The sequence below is a fragment of the Carettochelys insculpta genome, chromosome 5 (assembly GCF_033958435.1).
Source record: "Carettochelys insculpta isolate YL-2023 chromosome 5, ASM3395843v1, whole genome shotgun sequence".
Lineage (NCBI taxonomy): Eukaryota > Metazoa > Chordata > Testudines > Carettochelyidae > Carettochelys > Carettochelys insculpta.
Window position 1 is genome coordinate 105,067,185 of NC_134141.1, and position 17,598 is coordinate 105,084,782.

Sequence of the window (17,598 nt, forward strand, 5' to 3'; positions counted from 1 at the left end):
TATGGAGTCCTGGGGTAAGGTGTTGGATTTTTTTCTCCATGTACTTGGTGTGTATGACCCATATGGACATGAAAATGCTGTCATGAAGTAGAAGTTCAGCAGCATCCACCATCTAGTCTGGAAAAGATTTTGATATTTTTACCAGAAGACTAGTATGCCAAACTGTTTCATAGGGTGCTCTCAGGTCCAAGAAAAAAGCTCCTGGGTTCATATTCCATTGAAGCCCATTTTGTATATATGTAGTGATGGCTAGGACTTGATTGCATACTCTTCAACCCTTCTAGAAGCCAGCTTGATCAACACTGGCAGTTGTCCCCTCCTCTGGAGATATAAGATGGAGGATAAGCCAATCAATGACTTTAAAAATAACAGGCCATTCTGAGGCCAAGCATGAGTGGGGCAATGATCTGGAAATCCACTGCCTCCCCAGTTGGAGGAGTTGCACACAATCAATGCTTAAGGGCTAACCTCATTAATAACCTACATCAGGAATCTGGATAACCATTGATGGGTGTTGGTGCCAAAGTGTTTCAGGAACTCTGATGAAATACCGTCATAGCCCACCACCATTCTTGATTTGATTTGCTCAGTAGTGTTTCATTATTTCTTGTGAACTGGGCTATGCTCTGATGAAGCAGATTACATCATCTGAGTTGCCTTCAGTTATGGAGTATCTGCTTTGTAATCAGCTTATTCAGGGGAACCTTTGCAACCTGAAGCAAGTGACTAGTGACTTGGTTTGGGGTGGTAGGAGAATGGGGTAGCATTGATGGTTGTGCTGTGTGAAGTCAACGAGGAAGAATTCAGGATTTCTGGCTGGAATGTGTGAAATTCGTATTCCCTGTTGTTTCTTCCTATCTTGTTCCTTTCACAGCAACAATATCTGGATCACCAGATGATTCATAGCACTTCAACAGTTCTAAAGATGTAGTCCATATCTATCTCCATTCGCAGCTTCTTTTGGAAAATCTGGCCCTTTTCTGAGAGAACAGGTGGAGTGTCTACATGCAAAATTTGCTCTTTCGAAAGCAATTTGAAAGAATGCAGCTCTTTTTCCAGATTCCCTCTTCCACTCCCAGATCAGGAAGAGTTCCTTCTTCCAAAAGAATCTTTTAAAAAAATGCATGTGTAGATATTCCGTGGGCCTTTCTTTTAAAAAACGACTCCTCCACGGTGCTGGCTAGCTGGAGTACAGAGACACCCCTGCCAGCATCATCAGGGCCCTATGGTCTCTGCCTCTTGCTGTTCTTAAAGCAGCAGGGACCCAGAAACCCTGTGGCAGGAAGCTGAGAGTGTGGAGGCAGCAAGCACACCAGCTGCTGACATCCACACCCTCACACCCACCCATCACAGCTGGATTGAGGCCATGGCTAGCAGCCAGCAACCCCGTGACCCTCAGGTCTTCCAGGGACCCTTCGGAGGGGTCCTAGAGCCTGCCCAGGGCAAGAAGCAAAGGGCTCCCTCCTGGACTGAGCCAGAGCTCAAGGACCTCCTGGTTCTTTGGCAAGATGAGGAGGTCCTCCAGGCCACCAGCAGAAAGAGCACACCTATGCCCAACTGGCCACTGGCTTGGCTACCCAAGGCCACCCTGCCCAGACTGCTGACTGGGTCTGGTGCAAAGTTAAAGAATTACATCAGGGCTATGTCCAGGTCTTGGACAGCACAAGGGAGTCAGGGCAGGAATTGGCTATCCGCCCATGCTACAGGGAGCTACACAGGCTCCTTGCCAGAGATGACAGCTCCCCACCCCACACACTGCTATACATAGCAGTCCTGGAGAGCCCGGCCACACTGGAGTGGGAACCTGGTCCAGAAGGAGACCAGCCCAGACCCTCCAGCCAGGCCAGCGTGCTGGACCCAGGCCTCCTCCAGCTATGACACCTCGAGCCAGGCATCCCCCAACCTCTTTGAGGGACTCTCTGATAAGTGCGTGGCATATCGCATACCCCAGGGTGGGGGGACACCCACCCCGGCCATGGCGCAAGGCAGTCTGGGTACACAGGCAATGGCCCAACCCCAGATGTCCCATCCAGGAGTGCACCCCCAGCACAGGGGCACATCTGCAGGTGACACTCATTACCCGGACTTGTGGACAGCACTGTGAGCTGCACGTGTGTGTTGGGGGGTCTGGGAAAGGCCAGGCTGTGCCCAGCTCACGCACCATCCAAGCGAGCCCCCCCCCCGAGCCTGGATGACCTCCTTTGCCTGCTAGCCTATTCCCCGGGCAGTTGCAGGGGGGCGTGCAATGGCCAAAACCGTCTCCAAGGCGTTGCAGAGGCCACGTGTGGCATGGGCCACTGTGCAAGGTACACATGCCACTGCTACAGGGACATACCCAGGACATCCGTGTCCCTCAGCCCAAGGGCAGGGGCAGCAGCTCATGGGGGGCGGAGGGCATGGCAACCACAGCTGGGCTGTGGGACTGACTCACTCTCCCTTTCCATCCCTTACATCTGTGCCATCTGTCCAGGTTGCTGGGCTGCCAAATCCATGAGTGAGGACCAAGAGGGTCAGACCATCCCCACCACTGCTGTCTGGATGGGCCCGCAGATGGAGGGAACATCGCCGGGGGTGGGAGGATGAGGCCACCATTTACATGGCTACCCTCTGCCACCAGAACACCCTGGTGGAGTTGTGGCTGGCACTGGATAAGGCTGACATGGCCTGGCATCAGAACACATGAGCAGAGCTTGCAGGGCATGCTGTGTGCAGGGTCCTCTCCAAGCTGCTGCTCCAGCCTCCTGCCCCCACAGCTGCCCCCCAGCTGTTCTCCCAGATGCCCCTGAGACCCTTACTGCCCAGCTGCCACCCAACCTCTCCCCTGCGACCCTACAGGGCCTCATGGCCTGGATTATACCCAGGGTGGGCCCTGCTGAGGCAGCTCCCCATGCCCCCTCCACCAAGGCCAAGACTACTGCCTCTTCACCAAGGCTGAGACTGCAGCTCCCACCCCCGACCCATACCTCCCTATGCCCCTAACCCCATACCAGCCCCAACAGGGACCCCACACCTGGGGTGGACAGGGCTCCTGCAGCTGCTGGGGATCACAGCTCTCTCCACAAGAATAATGCCCCCCAGCTCCACCACCAGCCTTCCCTCCAGGTGGACATTCCTCCCCATCCCAAGCCTGCCCCCAATGCATGTAGTTACCCCCGGTCACCAATATATATAGTTAAATGCATGGTTTTCATTTTTCTACAGTTCCTATTTTTCAGTAAAGTTCATTAGTTTGAATGTTGCCCATTATTGTTGGGGTGTGGTGAGGGGTTGATGAGTGGGAGGGGCCTGTGTGTGAGGGGGTGGATTTCCTGGGGGAATGGTCACTGTGGCCTGCAGGCAAAAGCCTTCCAGAGGGCTTCCTGGATGTGGAGCCCATTGCAGTGGACCTGGCAGTCAGGGACCACGATGGGCTGCTCGTATCTGGGGCTGGCCTCAGCCATTCAGCCGTGGAGGAAGGTCTCCTCCCTGGCTTCAGTGAGGTTGTGGAGGGCACAGCAGGCCCCCCATGACCTGGTGGATGTTCTCCATCCCATCGTAAGGCACATTAGGAGGCACCTAAATCTCGTCTTTAAGCGGCCAACGACCTATTCAATGAGGTAGCATGCCCATGTGAGACAGCCATTGAAGAGCTCCTGGCTGGTGTGCCATGGCCTGTGTATAGCTGCATAAGCCAGGGCTGCAGAGGGTAGGCTGGGTCACCCACCATTCAGAAGGGCATGGCCATGTCCCCAAAGATGCACTCCCCCTGGGTGATGTACATCCTGACCTCCATCCTTTGGTACAGGCCTGAGTTCCAGAACACACATGCATCATTTGCCTTGCCTGGCCAGCCCACATAAATGTCCGTAACAGTCCACCAGCACCTGGAGCACAATGGAACGGTAACCCTTCCTATTCATATAGCAGCCAAGGCTGTGGTCTGGAGCTCAGATGGCGATGAGCGTGCCATTACTTGCTCCAAAATAATGGGGGAAGTAGAGGTCAGTGAACCCCATGATGGCCGTGTCAAATTCTCTGACACACATGAGCCTCCGGAGAAGCACCCGGTTGATCGCTCTCATGACCTGCAGGGAACAGAGAGCAAGCACATTTGTGGGTGTGAACAGGGGTGTCCTTTCCCTCTCCTTGGACCGGCTCCTTGGATCCCTTCCCTGCGCTCCCTTCTGGACCCTCTTCCAGGCCCCCCTCCCATGGCCTCCTCCTGGAGCCTCTGGGCACCCCCTCTGCAGTGCCACCCTTCTGGCAGTGGGTCTGTGTAAGGGTAGGTTGTCTTGGTTGCGTGGGGCTGGGCTTCCCTGCCCCCGGCTCTACCCATTCTCACCCATGCCCCTGGCCTCCAAGGGTCCCCCTTTGTCACATGACGGCCGTGTCTACACTAGACAAAAACTTTGAAATGGCCATACAAATGGCCATTTCGAAGTTTAATAATGAAGCGCTGAAATACATATTCAGCACCTCATTAGCATGCGGGCGGCCGTGGCACTTCGAAATTGATGCGGCTCGCCGCCGCGCGGCTCGTCCCAACGAGGCTCCTTTTTGAAAGGACTCCCAGTAAGGGGACTTTGAAGTAGCCAGGGTCCTTTCGAAAAGGAGCCCCGTCGGGATGAGCCGCATCAATTTTGAAGTGCCGTGGCTGCCCGCATGCTACTGGGGCGCTGAATATGTATTTCAGAGCTCATTAGTAAACTTCGAAATGGCCATTTGTATGGCCACTTCGAAGTTTTTGGCTGGTGTAGACATAGCCAATATGTCAGTTGATGACTCATTGTGAACTTTGCCATAAAAGGCTTGCATCATTCTATTATTTTTATTCCTGATTTTTATAGTACCAGTAATATGTTTGCTGTTTTACAGATGAGCAGATAGAAAAATTCCACAACACAGAGGAATTGTAATAACTATAGCTCAACACAGAGGAAGAACGTGAGTAAGAAATGAAACATAAAAACAAAAGCAGACTATGTTAGCTACGGGTCATGCTAAACAGATCTTGGAATCATTGTGGATAGTTCTCTGAAAACATCCACTCACTGTGCAGCAGCAGTCAAAAAAGCAAACAGAATGTTATGAATCATTTAAAAAGGAATAATACTGAGAATATCTTACTGCTCCTGTATAAATCCATGGTATGCCCACAGCTTGAATACTGCATACAGATCTGGTTGCTCATCTTGACATTGGAAAAGGTTCAGAAAACGGCAACAAAAATTATTAGAGGTTTGGAATAGGTGCCATATGAAGAGAGATTAAAAAGAACTAGGACTTATCAGCTCAGAAAACAGGAGACTAAGGGAGGATGTGATAGAGGTCTATAAAATCATGACAGATATGGAGAAAGTAAATGAGGAAAAGTTATTTACAGTAAACCCTCAATTTAATGGACTAATAGTGGGGAAGAGATCTCCATTAATGCCAAAAGTCCATTATATGTGAATGGTTGTACTGTATGATGATGCACTGACTTTCCCAGCCCATCACTCGCTCCTGTCCTCTGCCCTGCCTCTTCCCTTCCTCCCTCCTGCCCCATTCTTCCCCTCACACCTCCATCTCCCTCTCCCAGCTACCAGGAGGGGAGCTGAATGCCAGCCTGGCTCCTTCCACCTCCTGCAGCTCTCAGTGCTGCAGCTCCTCCAGCCCCTGGCTGTGCACTGCCCAGGTGAAGGTAGAGAATGGCTGCCCCCAGCCAGCCAGTAGGCAGCAGCCTCCAACATCATGGCTGCTGCTCAGCGCCATTGCAGGGGGCAGCATCCAGCCACCAACATGCTCCATGCACATGGAGCTTGGGGAGGAGATCTCCTGTGACCCACCACAGCCCCCCACTGGCTCCTCTGGCCTTGGTGGCCTCAGCACTGTGGTTGCCCCTCCAGCCCCGGCAGCCCCAGCCATTCTGGCAGCTCCTCCAGCCCTGGCAGCAGCTCTGGTGAGTCTCCAGCATTTATTGGTGGGGTGGGGTGGGAGCTGGCAGGCATCATCCATTATTTAGATTGGGGTCCATTAATCCAGGGTTTACTGTACTTGTTCCCATAATATAAGAACTAGGGGTCACCAATTGAAATGAATAGGTAGCAGGTTTAAAACAAACAAAAGGAAGTATTTCTTCATGCAGTGCACTGTCACACTGTGACCCTCCTTGTCAGAGGATATTGTGCAGACCAGGACTTTAACAGCGTTTAAAAAAGAACTGGATAAATTCATGGAGGATAGGACTTTTGGGGCAAGTACTAGTCTCTGTTCAATCTGTGGTATTGTATATGAAAACTAAGGAGGGAGCTAAAGATCTGCTTTAAAGCAGCACTAATGGTTGTGGCTGATACTAAGCAGACACAGGGTCCCTTAGCAAATGAGAGCATGATTTCTTCAAGGAAACTTGTTTCTAGGTGGAGAGAAAACCATCAGAGATATATCAAGGGGGTACAAATTCATGCAGTGTAGTTCATGAAGATCTGGGGAATGAGGGAAGATTCCCTGCCTTCCTTGTTTGAGGGACTGATTCCTAGAAAACCCCACAAGGTGAACATCCTAGAGATTTTTGCTGCCTCAGGAATATTATCATTTAGGAGTTAGTCTTTACATTTTCTGCTAATGCTCATGTCCATGTCTTATGAAAGGATACTTATGACTGTCATAATGATAAAAATTTACTAGAAGACTGTCACAGGGCATCGCTGTCACTTGAAGATGCCATTTCAGGAGGGTGTGTGTGCAGAAGGGGGTATAGATATATATGTCGAGACGTTGCTTGCTCTTCCCCTCAGTGTCAGGGACAAATACACAGCTGGCATGGCTTATTCCTGTGCCTCCTCTGCCACTCTCACAAGCTGGATGTGAGAGGAATGCACACAGGCGCTGTACTTTCCTCTTCTTCCCTGATGCTGAAGGGAAGGGGAAGAAGAGTAAGCAGCATTTTACTGTGCACAGCTTTAGACTTCTCATAATGATGCCCTTGCTGTCACTACCGGGTAAAGCACACTTCCTGGCTAGTTCAGGTAGTTTCACAGTCACAAACACATAATGGCTGCGTCTACACGTGCACGCTACTTCGAAGTAGCGGCGCCAACTTCGAAATAGCGCCCGTCACGGCTACACGTGTTGGGCGCTATTTCGAAGTTGAAATCGATACTAGGCGGTGAGATTTCGAAGTCGCTAACCCCATGAGGGGATGGGAATAGCGCCCTACTTTGAAGTTGAACGTCGAAGTAGGGCACGTGTAGATGATCTGCGTCCCGCAACATTGAAATAGCGGGGTCCACCATGGCGGCCATCAGCTGAGGGGTTGAGAGATGCTCTCTCTCCAGCCCCTGCGGGGCTCTATAGTCACCGTGTGCAGCAGCCCTTAGCCCAGGGTTTCTGGCTGCTGCTGTGGCAGCTGGGGATCCATGCTGCATGCACAGGGTCTGCAACCAGTTGTCGGCTCTGTGGATCTTGTGTTGTTTAGTGCAACTGTGTCTGGGAGGGGCCCTTTAAGGGAGCGGCTTGCTGTTGAGTCCGCCCTGTGACCCTGTCTGCAGCTGTTCCTGGCACCCTTATTTCGATGTGTGCTACTTTGGCATGTAGACGTTCCCTCGCAGCACCTATTTCAATGTGGTGCTGCCCAACGTCGAAGTTGAACGTCGACGTTGCCAGCCCTGGAGGACGTGTAGACATTATTCATCGAAATAGACTATTTCGATGTCTCTACATCGAAATAAGCTATTTCGATGTGGCGTGCACGTGTAGACGTAGCCAATGAGTTCTTTTCTTACACATGGTAACACTGTACAATGCAGGCTTACTGGCAGGGTAGGCTTCCCTGCAGCCCTCAACCTCAACCCTGGTTCACCCTCTGAAACTTTTTCTGAACTTCACCTTGCATCCTGTTTCTTTCACTTATATTCTCCCAAATATCTTGCTGGCCCAGTGATTGCTCTCCAGGATGCTCACAATCCCCTAGCAGCAAGTGTTTTATTTTTAACTGTTGGGTCTGCAGCCATTTTCAGGAAATATCAATGATTAATGACACCTAATGGGTGCTGCTGATGGTAACCTGTCACAAGAACAAGTGTCATCCATAAGCACATCTATTACTTGATGCTGAAGGTAATGTTATGAAAACAAAACTTATAAATATGATGTGTGTTTGGATGGAATTGGTAATAGAAACTAATTTGGACAGATGCAGCAGGCTTGGTAATAAAATAGACCAGGACAAATTCTCATAGATATAACTTCATTGGTGTCCATGGAAGTTTGTTTATTTGTACCAGTGCAGAAAATAGCTCAGCAGCTCTATCCAATTTGAGTTCTAGTTCTGAGCACAGAGCTAGAATCCTTAAAATTATAGCAATAAACTGCAAAACCAAAATTATGCCACATACTAATATATGAATTGCTGTCCACTGTAAAGAGTGTCATAAGTATGTTTCCTTTATTGACTTGAATAATAACAATAATAATAATAACAACATGTGTGTATATATATATATATATATATATGACATTAAGTGCCAAATCATTTGGAAGCATTTAATGTGTTTGCTCATCACATATGTTCATGCAGATGATTTGTTTTGGAATGTGCACTAAAAGCACTCAAGATGATTATCATTATGTTTGCCTGGTTGCTTCTGTTTTTCCTCTTCTCATTTTTTAAACTTAGTAAACATTAGGCATTGTAGTGTTTTATTTATATGAGGTAACCTTTCCATGCCCAATCCTTTACACTGTATTGTTATTATCTTTGGGATCACAGAATTCAACAGCATTTAGAGTAACAGTCTACTCTTGCGGAGAGGACACCGGGACAGGGGCTGTGTCTATACGGGCACAAATCTTCGAAATAGCTGTATTTCAAAGATTACTAATGAGGTGCTGAATTGAATATTCAGCACCTCATTAGCATTAGGACGCTTCCGGCTGCGGCGCTTCGAAAGCGCTGCTTTTGAAAGCGCACGGCTTGGTGTGGCTACACGGACTCCTTTTCGAAAGGACCCTGCACCTTTTGAAATCCACTTATCCAGATCACTGATTGGAATAAGGGGACTACGAAATGTGATGGTCTTTTCGGAAAGGTGCCCCATGTAGCTGCGCCAAGCCGCGTGCTTTCAAAAGCGGCGCTTTCAAAGCTCTACAGCCAGAAGTGTCCTAATGCTAATGAGGTATTGAATATTCAGTTCAGCACCTCATTAATAATCTTTGACATACAGCTATTTCGAAGATTTGCACCCATGTAGACACAGCCAGGGAGTCCAGAGATTTGGTTCTGTTTTTAGTTTTGCCTTTGACTTGCTATGTAATGTCAGACAGTCATTTCACTTCTCTTTATCTCTCTTACCACTTCACCTTTTGTCTGTCTTATTTATTTAGATTGTAGATTCGCTGGGGCAGGACTGTCCGTTAGTATTTCTGCTGTTTCTAGCCCAATGAGGTTTTGGTTTGGATCTCTAAGGTCTATTTTAACATATAATAAATAAAATTATGTGTCAGTGAAATATTGCCAAGGGTTAGACATGCTGTTTAAATCTACATGTCATTGGATAGTAACATTGGTATTACAAGGACCATTATCAGGTGGCAATGAGTGTGCCCAGACACTTTAACATAGGAGGAAAGGGAAATTTATGAAGAGGATGCATGATGTCAAAATACACACACACACACACACACACACACACACACACACACACACAAAATAAGAGAATATCTATTGACAGTCTGAGTTAAGCAGGCCCTTAGCAGTGGAAAATCAGTTCCCAAAAAAACTACTCATGAACTTGCCTTGTAGTTACCAAATAGCCAGGGTCATAACCAGGTTAGTCCTGATCGCTTTGTGTTGAATGTTCTCTCATACATGCAGCAGTGATGTAATGAACAGGGCTTTTTTCTCCTAGAGGTGGCAGTTGTCTCAATACTGGGGGACTGGGAGATTCTTGCCTCTTCTGCTTTCAGTGCCTTCCCACACTGATGCACAACTAGTGTGGCACCTTCCAGGAGAAGGACATGGGGAAGAGGAAACAAGGAGGTGAAAAGGACAGAATTTGAAGGGAAGTGGGAAGATGGAGGGCAGGTTGGAAGGAAAGGGACTCAAGGGGAGATGCACAACTCGGTCTCTAGTTTCACTTTGTGCCAGGCTTTCCAGACCTCTGTGAGCTATGTGCATAGAAACAAACTTCTCTATCCCAGTTAAGTTTGTCAAAATAAGTACGGTTATTGCAGTACAAATTCAGGTTTTCATAAATAGCAGAACTACATGACTATTGTCTCCAAGGGCATTATTTCAGAAACATTCTGGGAGAACAACATTATTTCAACCTTCCCTCTGAGGCTAGGTACAGTGGGGTGAGGCTGACGTTATGGAGATTTGACCCCTAGCCAGCCCCAGGCCTGCCCCACAGGTCTGAAGAGATGCCACAGAGCTGGCTGGCAAGGAGCTATGCAAGGTCAAAGAGGGGCACAGCTCCCCCTATGCCCCATATAAAAAGTTCCCATCATTCTCTAGCACATGTGAAGGTGGGATGTGTGCTCATTTGCTTCCAGAGAAATAGGTCCTCATGGTAAAGAGTTTAAGATCCGCTGGAGTAGAAGATTGTGATACTGTGTATGAATTGTATAGCCATAAAACTAGTATGGCCTAGTGCTTAGATCTGAGCCATATGTTTTGGATTATATTCCTGCCTGTGCCATGGAGTTGTGGTGTAACTTTCTGGAAAACTCAACCTCTCTATATTCCAGTTTCTCCCTTTCTCCATTGTAAGAAAATCACTAGGAAAGGACATCACATTTTTACAATTTCCCCACCCTTATTCTCAACCACATCACTAGCTTGACTAATATCTGGAACAAATTAAAAAGGACATCTTGAGGTCTAGAAGAGCTGCCCATTGAGTGGAAAAGGGAACTCAGAACTGAGGCAGAAGTTCCACAAGTGATGGAATGGAGGATGAAATTTCCTGAGCAACAGATACATATTTTTCCTAACCTCCATTCTGCTGCTGAACAAAATGGAGGTAGACAAGTCAATGACAGAGGAATGGCAGAGGTATCTACCCAAGCTCCTCACAAAGCCAGTCAAATCTCCAATGAGCCTTGGAACAACAATGGAACACAGACTGTTTCTCTTACCCTTAACAGCAGTGGGACATTGTGGAAAACAGTTACTGCATAGGATGTAAGGACAAGGAGGAGGAGTACAATCAACTACAATATGTTGTCCCACATAGTTACAATGACTTTGGCATTTGAAAACCCCAGTTCTTGGATCACTTGACTGATTTTTGAGGGTGGATCTACTTTTTTGTTACACTATACGTTAAATGGCAACATCAGCTGTGTCTCTTTGCAGGTTAGTATAATCTTTTGTATAGCTTTGCAATGCCATGTCTATCTAGATTCCAGACGTATGACTCAGTGGCTTTTATCTTTAACAAATTCATGGAGAGTAAAGCAAATTTTTAAGCAGTTGATTAGGCTTTTGTACCTGTAACTAAACTGGATACGATGAGTGGTAGGACCAACATCTGCAACATTCTCATCAGTAGTTCTCCTGGAAAGGAAAAGTACTTGACTTCCCGGTAGCTCATTTGGTATGGTCGGAGACAAAATCCAAGAATTATTCCTGAGGGAAACAAAAAGTATGACTCACTCTTTTAAGTTAAGCACTAGTAACATAATATAAACAAAAATGTTTCTGCAGTAGTTGCCATTTAGATGTCTCAGTAGAATATACAGAGTGTTTATTATGGACCAGATTCTCATATCCTTACTAGGAATGCCAATTCTGTCTGAAGTTATTTCAGATTTTTTTCCCCAACATGATGTATTATCTTTTCTTAAACTATCCTATTAAAATCTCCAGGATTACTTTCAGTAGTCACCAGGAGATCAATGCCAGTTCTGGGAGGCTCCTGGACAATCCCAGAGGGTTGGCAACCCTAATCCTTATACACATTGAATGCACCTTATGCACCTTACTTCATGAATAGTCCCATTGAGGTCAATGGAAATTGCTTCTGAACATGACTAAGAGTATCAGAAAGTGGTACATTGTTTGCACTTATATATTTTTTTATTTATCGGATTTAGGGAAGAAAAGAGTTTTCAGGCATTAGGTGTCCAGTTAATAGCCCAGGTGCCTTTACAATATTTAAGAATACAGTTTCAAATAATTAAAAAAACCCACAAACCAATGACAATACACTGACTATGAGGCCATATGGCCTGGGGAGAGAAGGAATCTGTGAGTGTACAAAATTGCAATGCATGTTACAGAGTTGGCAACTTGCTCTGAGTGGAGCTATTCTTACATTCTACTGAAGTATGTTTGAGATTGTTCTCATCAGCGGTGATGGGTGGGTGGGTGAGGATGTGTTAGATCAAGTGCCCCCCACCCACCCAATTAGCCTGCTGGGGACAGGGAAGAAGGGCCCTGTCCTTTTCCTGTGCCTCCCCCTTCCGTGGCATGGTTGGACGCTATTCCCCAGTAGATGGGCAGGGAGCAAGAGGGTCCCACTTCTGCCAGAGAGACCCTGGCTAGGCACCAGCAGCAGAGGCCAAATATCTGCCTGGGCTCAACTGCCTGGGACAGGGCCTACCACGATGGCATGGTGGGGGCTCTGGTTTGTTTGGAGCCAGCCCCTGCCAGCAGGGCCAAGGGAGGGCTCAAGGCTTTGATTCTTCCCATCTAGGTTTTCTCAGGCAGAAATGGCTCTGTCCTGCTCCCTGAGTTATTGTCAGGGCAGTGGCCAAACACACTGAGGGGATAAGAGGGCGAAGGAGGGAGAGAACAGAGTCCCTGCTCCTCCCAGCAGGTAACATGGTGTGGGGAAAGCAAAGTGCCCAGGCTGAGTGCAGGGCAAGTGAGTCACTAGGCAGAGGAGAAATGTGAGGTGGTGATGTATCCTTCCCTTTCGACTGTCCTCCCTCCCAGTACAGGGAAACATGAATCATCAGTGGTCCTTTTCTTAGCGTGGGAAACACAATTTTTGGGCATAAAGAATCCATTGGTATAGTATATGTGGACAGTTCATTTCCACACTTTAAAAGTGTTATGTTGAATAAGCAAGTAGAAAAGACCAGTTTCATATGTAGACTCTGATCCTGCAATTATCTTCAGATGGATTTATTCTTGTGCCTGACTGAAATCAGTGAGGGTCTGTGAGCATATCGGGATTCAGTTCTGATACTGTGTTAGAAGGGGCACATTTTCTAGTTCACTAAGGGCATTTTTTTGCACATAGTTCAGTTTGTGCCTCCTTCAGTGAATAGTTCTATGAATATTAGCTGAATGTCAAAGCAAATTACTGCAGCTCCATCCTGAAACTTGAGAGATGAAAAATTTCTCCAGTTTTTTTTATTATTACTTAGTATACTTTTCAGTAAACCGCTATATGCAGTATAACAATGGTGGTCTGGAATTACATAGTAGAAGGAAACACAACTCCTGAGGTGCAGAGAATCATTAACTGACATCCTGGCACTGTAGTCTACAGGGCTAAGCAGAGTCCTAGGAATAAGAAACTGAGCATTAGTCTTTTTTTTTTCTCTTTTTTGCCAAAGACATAATCTACGGTTGTGGGAAAGTCATTCAGCCTCTTTGGATTTCCATTTCCCCATTTGTAAAGCTGGTGTAATGACTCATAAAGCACCTGTTTCACAGTTGTGCTTTTGGAATTAATTATGGTGATATAATGGTACTAGTGCAGGTGAAATTTCATAAATTTTAAGGTCAGGCCAGGATGATCATAATTATTCTACCTGACATTAACATCTATAAAAATAAATATTTAACATGACTTTAATAGCGATTTTTTAATATTTAAATACCATGTTGTATTTCCTTGCTATAGAACATGTTGACAGTGGTTTTTTCTTAAGTTACAATGAATTTGAACTTAAAAACATATAGAAAAGTTTCTTAACTTGTTTCAGTTCAAGTTTTAGCACTAGCTTTTAAAAGTCTTAAACAATGAGACAAAGGTAAAGCATAGTGATAAGGTAATCTATGAAAATCAAATCAGGAAGCAGTGCCTGGTCTAGTATTGCTGTGAAGCAAAGTGTTTAACACCCCTCTGCATTTGCTAGTGCCCTCCCCTCAGAAACAGACTTGAAGCAGCTGAATGCTGGAACTGGCCCTTTTCAGTAAGAGTTTCAGGTTTCGAATTCAGTCTGAACATTGTAATAGAACAAAGTCTCCCATAAAATGTTCCCATAACCTGCTGCACAGGTTTTTCCTCTACCTTTTTATACAAGTAAAGGGCAAGCACTCTATGGTATCAGAAGCCGAACTTTTTAAATGGTGCGGCCCTCCTGTGTTGTAGTGGAGAATCATTATGCAATAGAAGCTTTTAGACAGTTTCAGGGCAAAAATCAATTTTGTTAAAGTCATAGAGTGGAATTTTAAATTTTATGATGCTACTGCAGTAAAACTAGACCCTTGGTTAAACTGTACAGTTATTCTTGTAAACAAAAAGAACTGACATTAGGAATATTCAGAGATTGCTTTTAGGATGTCTGTTGATTATGCACAGATGCAACTGAATTCCTGGAAGACCACCAGCCTGTGTGAGAGGCCCCTTTTGCTGTCTTTCATGTATTGACTGACATTTTACTAACTGCCTAGAAGTATAGAGAGCTAAAAGTGTTGAGGGTGGTGTGATTTCTGTTGATCAGCTGTGAGAAAACACTCAACGACTGGCGCTCCTTCCTTAACTTGACTTGAATGTGAAGTTGCAGGGATCTTGATGCTGCGACAAAATTACCTTTGGGATGCATGAGAGGAAGTAATCTGAAGAAAGGACATAGAAGGTTAAAACATATGTGAGAGGAGAGGAATGAGGGGAAATTTGCAGGAAGAACATGGGGCTTACAAAATTCTACGTCCAGCCTTGGGAATATTTTATTGCTGTATTTTTCTTTACTGATTATATTCAAATAAGAATCATCATGTTTAAATACAATTGATGAAATGGTCCAAAATGCAAATTATTAGTAGCAAGAAGAAATCAGTAGGGCTGACAATTAAAGAGGGATGAAAATGGGTAGCAAGTTAAATGTGATCTTGTAGTACCTATGGTAGGAAAGAGAGACACATGTTCTTAGATTGCTCATGTAGATATGACAGGGAGAAACATGACTCAGATAAGCTAAACCTGGAATATTTCATTCAATTCTAGGCACCTTCACATCAACAAGATGTAACAAATTTGCAGTGTCATTTTCCCCCTATTTATATCTTAGAAACGGCATCTGTTCCTGTAATGGTTAGGAAGCATAACAATTGTCTGTAATTATCCAAAAGGTATACACACTAAGGTGGAGAGCAATGTAGTGCACTACAACTAAACTTTCTGCCAAAAGGAAGTCCAAAATTGATATATGTTAACTATGTTGTATGTGGACATGGCAAAAGGAAATTTCTGAGATTCTACCAGAGTAATCTAAGCACCATAAGTTTACTTTAGAAGATCAAATATTATGCTTCATTTTCTAGAAATTAAAATGAACATAAAGTTCCCCTATCAAAATGATAAAGAACTTCTTATGATCCTCTCTGTGCAACAATATGGACTTGGTCTTGAAATGTTTCAGGGCCTGACCCATTTGTTGTATATCTGGGATGGATAGCAGGCCACACATCTTCAAAGAGGATTTAGTTTCTTCATCCATGGAAACATCTGGTCACAGTTAGAAAATTAGAGGACCCTAACCCAAAATCAAGCCTGTGAACTCTAGGCAAATTTAAATAAAATCTCCTCTCTAGTGCTGATTCTTTTCCTGAATTCATCACCTTGATATCTATCCTTTATAGTTGAGTCTTGCAGTAAGTTTTGTAAGTTCAGAAGACTTCTTCCCCTGAAATAATTGAAATAGTGAAACTAGCCCTGAAATTCTCAAGTTCTTTGGCTGAAGACTTTCTGACACACTTCATCTGCTGCATCCAGACTATGTGTCTGCTTTTCCAAGACCACTCTTGGAAAAGTAGACACATTCTGGCAACATTCCTGTACACCTGTGCCATGAGGAAGAAGGGATGTCCTGGCAGATGGGCATTTCCTGACGTTTGGCCCTGTGCAGATGGGCCAAATGTCAGGAAAGCCAACAGAACTGTTGACAAAAGATATGCAGATTGTGGTGTGCAATTTGTGTATATTTTGTCAACAGTTCCCTGCAGTCTAGACCCAGCTAAAGATAAAAAGACACCCTTGAAATGAACTGTAATAGGAACCCTCTTGTGTAAAACCATCAAGTTTCCAATTTTAAAACTAATTGTGGAGTGTTTTGAATCTCTATCCAGTTCTCTATTTCAGAAACATGCAGTTATGGATGTTTTTAACATACACATGTCTGTAATCTTCCCTAACATCAAGAGATCAAAATGTCATTATTTCAATTATAGAATCTATTTCAAAATGAGTGGACTGCCCTTCATGGAACTAAGAGTCCAAAAATATGCTTCCAAATGCCAGAATATCTGGCTTTGAGGCTGCCCTGCCATGTGGACTGCCTAAGCCCATCTAGCTTACTGGTGATTCAGGCTGCCAGCTGACTTGGGAGTCTGGAAGCCCTAGTATATTTGGGCTGAGGTAGCCCAGAGGTTGAGCTCTGCCCCAGAACCACAGACTCTGGGAGCTCCAGGCAGCTCCTGAGTGAAACTGTCAAGGGTATCAGTTTCACTAAGTAGCTGTCAGGATCCTTGGGAGCAAATTTAGTTTCAGAAATACCATGTCTTGGTGTTTCAGAAACAAAATATTGTTGGAATTTTGATTTAGGGGAAATTTTGAAATACCAGAATTTCCTATGAACCTGAACATTCATGTTTTGGCAATTCTATTTGTATAATGAATTGGGATGGTACTGCAAGTGCTATTATAAAGCTAATTACTTGGAAACTGCAATTGTAAACAAGTTAAAAACAATCATTGTAATCAACTCTTTGCTACCTTCAGATGTTCCTTTTCTGCTGAGTTTTGCTGTACCTTTGTTTTGTTTTCAAATCTGTCATCCACCTCACTCTTTACTGTTAGGCTTCAGTAAATCTTTTATGGTGCTTTGTATACCCAGATCTTAAATACTTTCTTGGTTCTTAGCTACAAAATGCTTTCTCTATCATTCTTTAAATTTCTTCTTAAAACCCTCTTCTTCCATGAATCCTTCTTACACTGGTTTCTCACTAATGAGTTCTCCTTTACCTGAACTGCAAGGAAAGTGGGTCATGTGGGTAAAGCATAGGATTGAGAATCAGCAGGTGTAGTTTCCATTCCTGGCACTGTCACAGATTTCTTGTGAGTCACATGACTTCTCTGTATCTCAATTTCCTCATCTGCAAAATAGGGATAATAATGCTGTTGTAACTACTGTACCTAGCCAGAACATGTGTCGAGAAAGATAATTTCACAGGGCATTTCAAAATTTTGAAATTTGATTTTGGTCCAGTTAGGAATGAAAATTAAATGTTTGAAAGTCTCTTCTATAAAGGAAAGCCCTAGAGTCTGCATTTCCAGGGCAGTTCACCTGGCTGGTTTCTTCAGAACTGCAGAACTTAGAAGATGTGAAGTACTTGATTCTGGCTCAGTTCACTTGTCTGGCTCCCATTGAGCCATGGATCCAAGGCCCCAACTCTGGGGT

At 45.2% G+C, this 17,598-nt stretch overlaps 1 protein-coding gene across 5 annotated transcripts in view; it reads right to left on the reverse strand.

Moving 5' to 3' along the window:
- The window catches only part of SLC1A3 (solute carrier family 1 member 3), an 84,476-nt gene that overhangs the window by 50,994 nt on the left and 15,884 nt on the right, over positions 1-17,598 (reverse strand). For 3 of the 5 annotated variants that reach the window (XM_074994317.1, XM_074994314.1, XM_074994313.1), the window contains exon 2: positions 11,453-11,590. The exons of the other annotated variants lie outside the window; for them this stretch is intronic. In XM_074994317.1, the coding sequence (XP_074850418.1) occupies positions 11,453-11,590 (138 nt within the window). The remainder of the gene's footprint in view (positions 1-11,452; positions 11,591-17,598) is intronic. 5 annotated transcript variants of the gene reach the window in all.